At 57.0% G+C, this 12,799-nt stretch overlaps 1 protein-coding gene across 1 annotated transcript in view; it reads left to right on the top strand.

Moving 5' to 3' along the window:
• Positions 1-1,238: 1,238 nt before the first annotated feature.
• Positions 1,239-12,799, top strand: part of SHISA6 (shisa family member 6) — a 173,631-nt gene continuing 162,070 nt past the window's right edge. The window contains exon 1 of the mRNA XM_005530942.2: positions 1,239-1,918. Within this exon, the coding sequence (XP_005530999.1) occupies positions 1,239-1,918 (680 nt within the window). The remainder of the gene's footprint in view (positions 1,919-12,799) is intronic.

The raw sequence follows: 12,799 nt of genomic DNA, 5'->3' as shown, positions 1-12,799 counted from the left end.
TCTCTGGCCGTGGCTCACAGCAGCGAAAGCTTCTGTGCCGGAAGGGATCTTGCTCAGAACAAACCTGTGGTGGCTGTGCCCGGGTGACTGGGCAGCCCAGGGCAGTGCCAGCCCATCCTCGCAGCATCCCAGAGCTCTCCTGTAGGGGGAACGCTTGGAAAAAGTGGGGAGTGTATCAGGCTGGGGTGGGGGTGCTGCTCTCTCTCCACGCCGGGCACATCGGGGAGCAGGAACTGGGACCTAGCTGGACGCGGTGCACCTTCCCAGGAGGTGCCAACAGCCCCCGGCTGGAGCTGCAATCCCTGGGAAGCCTGGGAAGCTTGTGCAGGGCTGGCAGGGCAGGGGAGCCGGACAGCCCTGGGGACACTGAGCGCCCAGCAGCAAGTTGTGCTGCGGACACTGCCCTGGGACAGGTTCAGGGTCACACAAACCTCTAGGGACCATATCCCTGCCAGGACCACACCCCCGGGGACGGGAATGGGATCCTCACCCCTCACACACCTCTAGGGACCACATCCCTGCCAGGAGCTCCTCAGACCAGCAGGGACAGGTACGGTGGCCACCCACCACACCCCTGCCAGGACCATATCCCGGGGGACGCGCACAAGGTCCGCACCCCCCGGCCCTACCCGGACCCCCCGCCCCGGGACCCTTCCCCGAGGGCCGGCGCTGCCCGGGCGGGCCGGCGGCGGTGCCGGGGTGCCGGCGGAGCGGCGCGCCGCGGTCCCGGTGATGTCAGGAGCGGGCCGGCAGCGGTGGGCGGTCCTTCCCCGGCTCCCGGCTCGGCTCGGCGCCCGCCCCTGCTCCGCGCCCGGCTCGGCGCCGCTCCGCTCCGCCCCCGGCTCGGCGAGGAGCGCGGGCAGCCCCGCGGCCCCGCTGCAGTCCCGCTCCGGCATGGTAAGGCCGTGGGCAAGGGGCGGGCGGGCGGGGGCGGGCCGGGCTGCCCGGGCGCGGCGCGCTCCTACCCTCTCCCCGTCTCTCGCAGCCCCTCGCCGGAGCAGCGCCGGGACCCCGCCGCCTCCAGCCGCGCTCCGCCGGGCTCCGCCGCTCGCTGCGCTCCGGCATGAAGCGCCCGGCGCCGGGCAGCCGCCGCTGGGGGGCCAGAGCGGCGGCAGCAGCGGGAACCCCCGGCCGCTCCCCGCGCCCCCGCCCCGCTCCATGGGGCAGCGCCGCGGCCGCTGAGCCCCCACCCCGCCCGCCGCGCCCCCCGCGCCGCGCCCCCCGCCTCGCCCCTCGCCATGGGGCCGCGGCACCTGCTGCTGCCGCTGCTCCTGCTCTCCCTGCAGCTCCTGGCCCTGCTGCTGCTGCTGCCCGCGCAGGCGGCCGGGCCCCCCCGCGCCAAGGGCAACCGGACCCAGGGGGCGGCGGCGCCGCGGCGGACCCCCAAGCCGGGCAAAGAGCTCCTGAACCAGACGCTGGCGGGCCCGGGGGCCGCCCCCACGGCGCTGCCCGGGCGCGGCAAGGGCGCGGGGGGCGGCAAGGCAGCCCCCGGGGGCGGGGGCGGCGGCGGGGGCTCGGCCCCGGCGCACGAAACGTGCTGGGGGTACTACGACGTGAGCGGGCAGTGGGACAAGGAGTTCGAGTGCAACAACAGCCTCACGGGCTTCCGCTACTGCTGCGGCACCTGCTTCTACCGCTTCTGCTGCAACAAGCGAGCCGAGAAGCTCAACCAGAGCCTGTGCCGCAACTACAAGAGCCCCGAGTGGGCCCACCCCACCACGGCCAGCGGCGCCCTGCCCGCCGACGGCGGCGACGGAGGCGACGGGGACGCCAACAAGTACGACCCGGACAAGGACAGCACCAACGCCACCGTCTACATCTCGTGCGGGGCCATCGCCTTCGTGCTCATCGCCGGCGTCTTTGCCAAGGTGGCCTACGACAAGGCGCGGCGCCCGCCCCGGGAGATGAACATTCACAGGTGCGCTCCTTCCCCTGCTCCCAGCGCCCCTTCTCCCCCGGGACGCCCCTGGCCGAGCGCTCCCCCTTGGCAAAGTCCACTCGAGGGTTTCGCCGTCGCGCTGCCCAGCCGAGACGTGCAGCTGTCAGCTGTGCAGCCTGCCCGAGAGTTTCCCGTTGCGTGGCTCCTCCGAGGATTCCACCTTCGTGCTTGTTGTCCAAAGGCTCAGTTTTTACACCACTGTCCGAGGTTCTCCTGCCTCCCCCTCTGCCCGAGGAGTGTCCCTGTGAACCCACTTGGGTCTCTCGGTTTGTTCTGGCTCACCCTGAGTTTCCCCTGCTCCACCCTCCCCAGGGTTTCCCCAGTGCCATGGCTCTCCGACGGCTCCCGTTCTGTGCCAGCTGTCCAATCCATTTCCCTCTGTGCTGCCGCTTCGCGGGGTCCCCCCTTGAGTCATTTATCCAAGGCTTTCCCCTTTTGCAAAGGCTCTCCGAGGCTTGCCTCTTTGCACCATCCACCAAAGGATTTTCCCTTTCCAGCCTCTGCCCAGGGGTTCTTCCTTCCCACGGTCCGACCAGGGCAACCCTCACCCCTCTGGCCATCCCACTGCCCACCCCGGGGCCTGTCCTGCTGCCCCGTGCTCCTTCTCCCGCGGCCGCCTTTGTGGTCGCTTCCCGGTGCCTTCAGCACCGGCTCCGCGGACAGCTCCGGACAGCTCCCGGATAATTCCCGGACAGCTCCCGGATAATTCCCGGACAGCTCCCGGATAATTCCCGGACTGTTCCCGGACAGCTCCCGGATAATTCCCGGACTGTTCCCGGACAGCTCCCGGATAATTCCCGGACTGTTCCCGGACAGCTCCCGGATAATTCCCGGACAGCTCCCGGATAATTCCCGGACTGTTCCCGGACAGCTCCCGGATAATTCCCGGACTGTTCCCGGACAGCTCCCGGATAATTCCCGGACTGTTCCCGGACAGCTCCCGGATAATTCCCAGACTGTTCCCGGACAGCTCCCGGATAATTCCCGGACAGCTCCCGGACAGCTCTGCGCTGCCCTCTCTGCCAAGAGTCCGTCCCGGAGCTCCAAGCGTAGCCGCCCCCGCACCCCGGGTCCCCGTCTGCAACCCGGCACCCCCCTTCTGTCCCCCGGCACCCCCCTCTGTCCCTCTGCACCCCATCCTGTCCTCTTGCACCCCCTCCTGACCCCCGTCACCCCCCTTCTGCCCCCCCCCCCCCCCTCCTGTCCTCTTGCACCCCCTCCTGCCCCCGGCAACCTCTTCTACATCCCAGAACGTCGCCCTTGCCCCTCGGCATCCCGGCACCCCTCTTCTGCCCCCCCAGAGCCCCCCTCTGCACCCCGACACCCCCTTTTACCCCTCGGAGCCCCCTCCTGTTCTCCGGCACCCGACAGCCCCTCCTGCCCCCCGGAGTCTCCCCCAGCATCCCGACTTGCTCTCCCTACCCCTGCACTCCCCTCCTGCCCCCCGGTCCCCCCCCACATCCCTCCTGTCCCCTGCACTCCCCTCCTGCCCCCGGGATCCTCAGCAGCCCCCAAACTCCCCCATCTCCCCCTCCCCAATGCTCGCCCTGCACACCCCAGGGGCAGCAGAGCCGCTCGGACCCTGCGGGTCTTGCCCTGCCCGGCCAGGGAGAAGTTTGGGAAGTGTGGAGGGGATGGCTCTGAAGCCCCGGGTGCTGCCTGGGGCTGTGTGGGGACGCGCTGGTGGCAGGCAGAGCTCCGCACATTCCCTGTTTCATTCGGCTCCCTCTCCAAATCCCGGGAAATCTGTCCTCGCCTCGGAGAGGCGGCTCGGTGTCCCCTCGGCAGCGGTGTTCCACAGCGCTCATGACAGGGAACGTGGCACAGAAAATCCTGCTTCAAAGCAAAAGCTCAAGCGTCTCTAGCAATCCTCCTTTTGGACAAATGAGTGTTCTCTCTCAGTTCATATTTATTTTATGATGAAAAAGTCCCTCCAAACGATGAGTGCTGCTTGCGTGCCATGAATCCGAGAGCTGCCTGTGTCTGAACATAAAAATTGGTGAAAGGCTCCTTTAGAAGAACAGTGGTGAGAATCAGGGGGAAAGACCTTAGATCTAGCAGATAATGCTTCCTAAAAATTATTTTAATGAGGATTTTTTTAATCAAAACTCTTGAAATCATTGACCATATTTTTAAGGCTAAACTTCAGCTGCAATCAACAGAGACTGGGGGGAGGAATATTACTTTTTTACAAGGGAAAAAGAGATGAGTGAAACAGTTTTTATTTATTTGGGAAGATGTGTTTTATTTAGACTTCTCCCTGCAGCGAGGCTGGTTTACACTTGCTGAGGGTCTGGCCCACATATTCCATTCCAAATCCCACCTGCCCCTGGTCCCTGCAAGGATATAACTTGACAGTGTTAAAAACTGCGCACAGCTGTGTACAGGTGAGGGTCCTGCAAGTGGCTTAGCCAGAAAATCGGCTCTTTTAAGTCTTTTGTTAACTAAGGGATGGTTCCCCAGCTGCCCAGCTCTTCTGGCTTCAAGGCAACTTTGCCTGGGCCTTATCTTCACACTAAATTTGGAAATCTGAGTTGGATGTCCATATGTTACTTCTGCTCCAGCTCCAGCCTGCTGCAGGGTTGGATCCTTCACCCTTGGAAATCAGAGCCAGTGTTGCCAGACTTGTCTGGATTCTTCCTGATGTTTTCATTTCTTTGATGCTTGCTTTGCTTTATTTAGATAAGTTCTGGTGAAATGATTCACCTGTGTGTAGAAGTATGAATGGCAGATTGAGTGCTCGGGAAGCTTGACTTCCAGAGCGTTTTAGGGAGTTGATTGACTTCTATAATATGGTAGCTGGTAAAAGATTATACCTTTCAGAGCTGTGTTACCTGAACTTGATCAACATCAGACAAGGGTTTAAATATTGTGAAGTGCATCTCCTGCATCGGGCTCAGCGCTCTCGGTGCTCTAGCAGAATGTGAACACCAGGAGAGGGATGGTCTGGCTTTGTCTCTGGCAGCTGCTGAGGGGTAAAACAGGGGAGGAGGAAAACAGGATGGGGTTGGATATTTCTGTCTGTTTGAGGTCGTGTCAGCTGGAGCGAGGTGTAACATCCAGAGCAATCCTCTGTAGTGGTGGCGAGTGCATTAAACCTCAGTGTGCGTCCTCTGCGAGAGGAGAGCAGCAGATGAGCAGAACTTGGTACAGGGGGCTGGAAAAGCCTCTTGGGCTGGTGTCCCACGGGCAGGGAAGATCAGTCAGGACTTCCCTGCACTTCACCGCGAGCAGGATCGCACTGTAAATTTTACTTCCTCATAAACGCTCACAGAGCAGTGCCGTGTGTGGATGTTATCCCTATGCTCATTTCTCAGCCAGCTTTTACAGAAAATCCTTATGAACTCACTTAGAAAGAACATTTTGAGGGAGGCAGGGCTCATTTAATGTCTTTGGATGATAGGAGGGTTTACAAATTCATGGGAGAGCTGTCACTCTGCTGGGGAAGGGAGGGCTGGCCGTGCACACAGAGCTGTGTGTGCAGCTCCGAGCTGGAATCTGCTCCTGTTTCCAGGCTCTGCCACATCCCTTTAAAGCACAGGCACTGCTGTGATTCTGGGCTCAGCAGTGGCAGTCGCTGAGACAGTTGTTTCTAGCAGCAGTTAAGTGGAAGTGCTTTGAAAACCAGGAGCTGAAATATTCCCATTTTACAGAAACGCTTGTAATGTTTTCAGTGGAACTGATTTTCTTTTTTATTTTTTTCTTTTTTTTTTGTAATTATAGGATTTTTCAGCCTGGCCATATAGAGCTGCCTCTTGCTTTAGGGGCTACCTGGGCTCCAGGTAGGAGCTGGGGCTGGTTTCTGAAAATGACACCCAATATTGTGTGTGCTGATGCTCTCTCACGCGTTGGTGAGGACGGTTTGTTTTGGTCTCGTTGCCAGGGTTGTTTTCTTTTCTCCAGCATTTCTTAAGCGAAATTTAAGAAGTGTTTGCTTTACTTTCAGTATGGGGATTAGTTAGGGAATCTTTGAGCAGGGAATATCAGCTGGTTCTTTCCAAAGCTGAGTGAGTTTTTCTGCAGCAAGAAGGGGTGACACAGAATGTTCTCATTCCGTGGCCATGACCCTGCATCCCCACACTAGAGAACAAAAATAATTCACAGATGTAGCACTGCTCCACGACCCCTGTTTAGCCTCAGCAGCACTGTCTGCTGAGCTGGGAGTGCACAGACTGGAGCCTGGATAGTCAGCAGCTCAGGATTGAAATATCCCAAGTGCATCCCACTGGCCAGCTGAAGCCACTGGGACACAGTGGCAGTGCTGGCCCTGGGGCACTGGTGGGAGCCCAGCTGCTCTCCTGGGAAGCAGCACAGGGATTTTTCCCAGCAAACCAGCTCTGAGTGCTGCTAAAAGGCCTTGTCTGGCCCTGCACGGAGTGTGTGTGAGGGGTGGCAAAGGGAGAAGGGAAACAGGCTCTGTGCTGTGCTTCACTTCACCCTCCTCCCACAGCATCTGTGCTGCTGCAAAGAGGGAAGATATCTGTGCTGCCATTCTCGATAGCCTCTCTGCATCTCCTGCTCTGTGAGTGATAACTGACAGCCTTTATAAACGAACATCCTTTCCCCAGGTAGAGACCACAGCTAAATCCATCCATTCCTGCTCGTTTCTGCTCCGTGGCTCTGAATTCCAGCAGGAATCACCGACAGTGGATCTGTTTGCCCACAGATCCAAGGATCTGCTCTGTGTGAGCCTACCTTGAAACGCAGCAGGGTTTGTGTTCCTGCAGGCTGCAGCTCCCCGCAGCTCTGGGGCCCTGTGCTTGCTGAGGGGTTGCTGGAGGGAGCTGCGTTCAGGTTCTGAGGAGCGCCTTTCTCAGCCCCGCTGTTTGAGACGGGGATCACAGGCAGCTCCTCCAGCTCTGCTCTCTGCTGCCGAGGGCTGCTGGAGCCAAACAATCAGACTCCATCCTTCCCCAGGGCAGGGAGGGAGTGCTGTGAACACACCTGGCCACAGGGACTCTACAGAAGGTTTTCTTTCTTGGATGCTGTTCCTGCTTTCAGTCTCTTTCCACTGATGTGTTTTTTGTGCTCTGCCTTTTTTCACTCTGCTCGGACTCACTCGGGTGCCTTTCAGCTGCTCTTTGCCCCGCTTTGAGTTGTTTAATCCTGGTGGTTTCTGAGTCTCTCCTCTGAAGTGCCCTGTCCCTCTCACAGGCACAGAATACAGGTCCACAGGTCAGACTGAACTAAGAAAAACCAAGACAGGTGCAGCCATAAAATCACAGAAATCACACTATGGATGGGGTTGGGAGGAACCTTAAACCTCATTCCACCTCCTGCCATGGGCAGGGACATCTTCCACTTGTGACCTCAGAGAAGTTACTCAGAACTAGCTCTGTTTCAAACCAGCCCTGCACCTGGCGGGATTTGGGGTAACTCCTGAGCAGGGAGAACACCTGGATCTTGTCCTGTTTGCACAGTGAATTGTCCAGATCCCAAATCCAGGCCAGGTGTGTATTTGTGTGCAGGTACCTGTACAAAACATTCTTCCTTTTGTTTCACTTCCCCGCACTGGGAAAGCTTCAGTCTGGAGCTCTGGTCGTGGTTTGCAGTTTGATAATTGGGGTTTTTTGCCTTGTTTTCCTCTCTGAGTCTATTTTTTGAAGAGATTGACTCCGTGGGAGCACAGAGGCTGCCTGGCCACTGCCTTCCTCTGGATGCTTCTGGGCTTCTCCTTTCCCTTTGAACTTCTCCCATTACGAGAGGCCAGGCTCAGAAACCACGCTGCCTCCACCAAATCATCTCCGTGTCTCTAATTCCCATTTATTTGATATTTTCCTGCTTGCTAATTAACTTTTTCTATTAGTCCAACTCCATCACAAGGTGTCGAGGGAATCCAGTGTAGCTCTGAACTTCTATTTCTTTTAGTTTTGTAATCTCTTACATCCTTAAGTAGTAGCAGTTGATCTCTGCCTTTGGAGATCAGATGCCTTTTAACATTTCTGAACTTTCTCGGGAAATGAGATCAGGGTGTTTGTTGCTTGCCTTTGCCCCCACTCACACGGGCTGGCTGTGTTTCCTTAGATCTGGGTGCACTGCATTGCTTGGAGAGCTCAGATATCTCCTTCCCCAGGTGGATAAACACGGAATTCTTCCACAAGAAATGCCATGCTGTGCTCTGGCTCTCACCACAGCCTCCTTTGTTGCGAGAGCTCTTCAGAGTGCAGCTTTCTTCAGTGAGTTCAAAGCCCCTTAACTGGAGCTTTTTACCCCAAATCCTGAGCAGAGGATTTGGTGTAAAACCAGACCCTTTGTGCCTGGTCCTTCCCCACGTGCGCTCCCAAAGCCGCGTGAGCACCGGGTTCTGCCGCTGTGTTTGTGCCTGAGGATGCCCAGCACAGGCAGGAGCAGGATAAAGAGCTGGGCCATTGTTCTACAGCCTCTCATACCCAGCAAGACCTGCTGGTTTTGTTTGCTCTCCTTTCTGTGCTCAGGAGCCGTGCTCTGTTCCTGCCCTGCGCAGCTTCCCGCTCTGCCCTGCACCCTGATGTCTTTCTCCTCTTCCCAGGGAGTCTCCCATTTTTTCTGGGAGGAGAAGGGGCTGCAGGTGGCTGGGAGAGGGTGGGAGCTGGGGCAGGGGGGTCGCAGGGGCTGCTCCTCCTGCAGCCAGCCCGAGCCTCGGTGGCACCTGGGGGCACCGATCCTCTCGTGCCATTCACTGTCCCCAGCAGCCCCACCATGGCTCAGGTGCAGGTCCTGCCCTTGCTGAGGACACTTTCTGCTCAGGGTGACATCTCTCTGCAGAAAACATCCCTTGGAAAGGTTCGATTTAAGCTTTTAATTACCAAATCTTTACGTAACAGTTTTGTTCTCTTTGGGCCGGCTGTGTTCAGAGGAACTGGGCTCACCCATTTTGAGCTCTGTCACCGCTGGAAATTCCTTGCCCACATCCCAGCAATAGCAAGAGATTATTCAGCTTGGACATTGGTGTGAGGTGTGTGAAGTGGTTGTCTTTAGAGCTGGATGAAATTCCAGGAGCTCCCCAAGTTGTATTTGACATTAAGATTTCTCAGGAGACATCTGATTTTTCCTTGCAATGTGCATTTTTGAGAATGAATATTCGCTTGGGCTGGGTGAAAATGCTTCACTGGAAAGGTATCCCAGTGTTTAGTATTTTCCCTTCTTAACTCCGTGGGTGAATTCACCTGTCCTTGGAGACACACACAGACTCACAGACTCATGGAATATCCCAGGGTGGAAGGGACTGACATGGATCATCCAGTCCAACCCTTGGCCCTGCACAGACACCCCAGCAATCCCACCCAGTGCATCCCTGAGAGCTCTTAGAGCTCTGCCAGGCATCCACCACACTCTATTTAGGCATGTGAAAACCCATTCCTGGTGTTCCTGCTCTGGAACAGTGCAGAACTGCTGCTCCTGGCAGTGCAGAGCCCAGTTCTCTCTTCAGCTGGCCTGGGACTGGTGCAGCTCTGGCTCTGCTGAGCCCCTGCACGTCCACAAACAAGGCAGAGCCTCCCGAGGGAGAGCAGCAATTCCCTGATGGATCAGCTTGCAGTGTGACCTGTGGAGATAAGGCCTGGCCACGGTCAGGGTGATGCCCAGCAGGAGCAGGGGGGGATGGCTGAGGCCACCTCTGCCCTGCCAGAGGCTGTGGGACACAGCCCAGGGGGTGCCAGGGGCACCTGGAATGTGGGAACCTCCCTGGAATGAGGGAACCTCCCAGGACTGTCCAGCCCTGGGCACACAGGACCTGGCTGGCAGCACCTGGAATGAGGGAGCTCCCCAGGGCTGTCCAGCTGCAGTTTGGAAGCGTTTGGAGCTTCCCAAGGCACACAGCAGGTGTGGGGACAGGAGCCAAGCCATGAATAATGCACGGCCGCCCTCTGTGAGAGTGGCTGGTGACCGAAACGCTGTCCCTCGGAGAGAGCTGTCCCTTCCAGGTGAGCTGGCTCCAGGCTGGGTAAATCCATCTCCCGGAATAACTGCCTCTTTCTTCCCCAGTTAGTAACAGAGCATAGGGGAGTCTTTAACCTGGCTTTTTTGGAAGAACTTGTAGTGAAATCCTGGCTGTGCTGGCGTGATTGGAGTTCTGCCACCAGCTCCATCCCCACTCTGCTTTTAGCAGCTCCAGCTCAGCCAGACACTTTCACTCTGCTCCTTTCACTCTGCTCTGCCAGACACATTTGGTCATTCTCCTTCCATTCTTCCCCAAGTTCACAGGTGCTTGGAACAGGAAATTCTGTTTCCTAGCACCCCATTTTTAGGGTCTGCACGAGAGGGGATTTTCAGAAGGCAAATCAGTGGAGTTCTGAGCGTGTAGCCCCTGCACTGCTGGAAACAGGGAGCTCTTCCTCTCCCATCCAGCATCCACAGCCCCCTCACTCCAATCTCACTTCCCTCAGGCCAGCCTGGTGGAGCTGTCACCAAAGCTCCCCTTTGTCTTCAGCAGCAGGGACACCTGTGTCCACACTCAGACTGGTAATTAGTGTTGGGAATGTGTGGATAGGGGAAAATGGGACAATACTTTCCCAGAAAGGCTGGGGAGGGGGGACAGCAGTGCTCCAGCTACTGTTCCCTCATGGGAAATTCAGGGAGCAGATTCAGGTCTGGGGCTGGGTTAGAGGGGCAGGGTGAGCTGCAGTGAGCTGGTCCCTCCCAGCCCTGCAGCTTCACCTTCTCCCTGACTCCAAAGCCACATTTTGGGATCAAAGTCTGTCATTTCTCCTTCCAGGCTGATGCCCAGCCTTGCTGCCCCACTGTTTCCATCCACCCCCTCGATTCCTTTGGATTTACACCAAATCCTCTTGATTTTTCCTTCTGAAAACAGCCACAGCCCCTTCCTTTCCTTGCAGCCCCAGTGTTCTTCCCACTGGCTTTCTTCCCAAAGTCCTCAATTTGTCCAGAGTGCCACGGGAGCCATCCCTGGGAGCCCGGCCTGGGCTGCCCAGCCACGGGACACATTCATTTTTGAATGGTTTCCCTCCCAGAGGCCAGTCCAGCTCCCTGGAGCAGTGCCCTGGCTGGCCCTGTGGCTGCTCTGGAGCGAAACCTCAGCGCTGGCACGGAGATGACGCCAGGGAAAAGTGTCACAAATCCTTATCTCCGGCAGGGACGGTGACACGCTCCAGCCAGGGAGGTTTGTGTTCCTCAGATAAGAGATGTGTCGTCACAGGAAGGTTTCTGGAGTGTCTCATATCCTTGTGCAGGTGATTAGGATGCTGCTGACATCAGTGGGACTCATTGTACCCAAATGGCTGCACACACAGGACCCAAATATTCCAGTGAGTCTGTTCTCCCGGAGCTTTGCAGTGGGCAGTGAGCCAGCTGGACCCAAGGGACTGTCACCAACCAAATCCCTCCTCTTTCAAGTGGGTCTGACCTTCCAGCACCTCAGGGCTTTATGGAAATCAGCTGGATCCCACACAGCACCGCGATTGAATTGGCACGGAACGATCCAGCTCCATCCAAGTTGGGCTTTCTCCTCCACCTCTAATGTTTTGTTCTGCTGCTTCTGAGCAGTCTTTTCTTCCCTCTGTGAGACACGAGGAGGGTGAGGAATGAGCACTCAGGACACTCAGACTGGGGAATTTAGGGGATGAGAAGGTGACACCTCCAGCATTGCTGAGCTCACATGGCTTTAGGCACGCACTCAAACCAGGCGGGGCTGCTTTGGACACTTCTGCCCAATTTATCTCATGCACGCTCTGACAGGGCAGGCATCACTTTTCTGGGATTTCTTCACTATGTCTGGGAGTAAAGGTCTCCTCCTTTACAGGTGTCTGGCACCCAAAATCATTTCCTTGTTAGGTTGTGACCAGCAACCAGCCCAGAGAGAGGCTCTTGCTACCATCTCTTCAGGATGAAAACCAAAAAAGGATTGAAACTGTTCTGCCAGGTGCAGCTCTCAGCTGTGGAGTTGTTTGTGGCAAGGATCAGAGACTGAAATGTTGTCCTGGTTTTGTCCTTGTGGAGGGCAGCAGGTTCAGCTCTCAGGTGGGGAATGTCTGTGAGGACTCAGACTCTCCTCACCAGCTTTGGTTGTTCCAGGGAGTATTCACTTGAATTACCTTGGTTGTTTTTAGTGAGGAGATGTAAACTCTCCGTGCAGGAGGCAGGGAAGGTGTTCTCACAGCCCCTCTCAGGGAGTAACAATCCCAGGAGGAAGGGCAGCAGGAAGGGGAGAAGAGGCCTGACCTGCAGTGAAAGGTGGTTCTAGACTCCATCAGAGCAGAAATCAGCTTGGGAGGGAGCTGTGGAGGTCCCTCCTGCTGCTTAAACAAACAAACTTCAGTAGAGGAAACTGTTCATGGCTTTTTCAAGCTGAATTTGATCTCCAAGGGTGGAGACCCCTCAGCCCCTGTGGATCCCAGTGTTTTTCTGTCCCACTGTGATTTTTCCTGTCAAACCACAAGCCTTTCATCCCCTTTGCCAGAGGAGGGTCTCTTTTAGCCTCTTCTGGTCAGGCTAAACACGTTCAGTTTGGGGCAGAACCGTTCTGTTCTGTCCCATTTCCACACCCCCAGTTCCTCCAGCTCCTGTGTGTGCCCCATCCCACCCTGCCCTCTCTAAGCCCCTCCCTGGCTGCCTCCATGAAAACATCTGGAATGAATGGAGTTATCCACCCTGTTCAGTGTTCTCTGGGTGATTGCACTCTCGACACTCGCAGTGTCTGGGACAAGTGTTCAGAGAGAGCCCAAGCCACTGTGGGCCAGTAAACAACGGTGCTGATGCAAATGTGTGCAATAGGAACGTGGCTCTCAGAGTTTCTGCCCTGCAGATGCCATGAAATGCTCCTCTGATTCCTGATACACCTTGGAGATGCCCACCAAGGGCTCAGGTCTGCCAGCCTGTGAAAAAGGGATGTCTCCAGCTGGATGTGCTGGGAGGTGCCCAACAGGC

This window comes from Pseudopodoces humilis, chromosome 21 (genome assembly GCF_049639895.1).
Source record: "Pseudopodoces humilis isolate 2021_Gansu_Grassland_sample_001 chromosome 21, ASM4963989v1, whole genome shotgun sequence".
Lineage (NCBI taxonomy): Eukaryota > Metazoa > Chordata > Aves > Passeriformes > Paridae > Pseudopodoces > Pseudopodoces humilis.
This window is presented reverse-complemented; position numbering and strand designations above follow the sequence as displayed.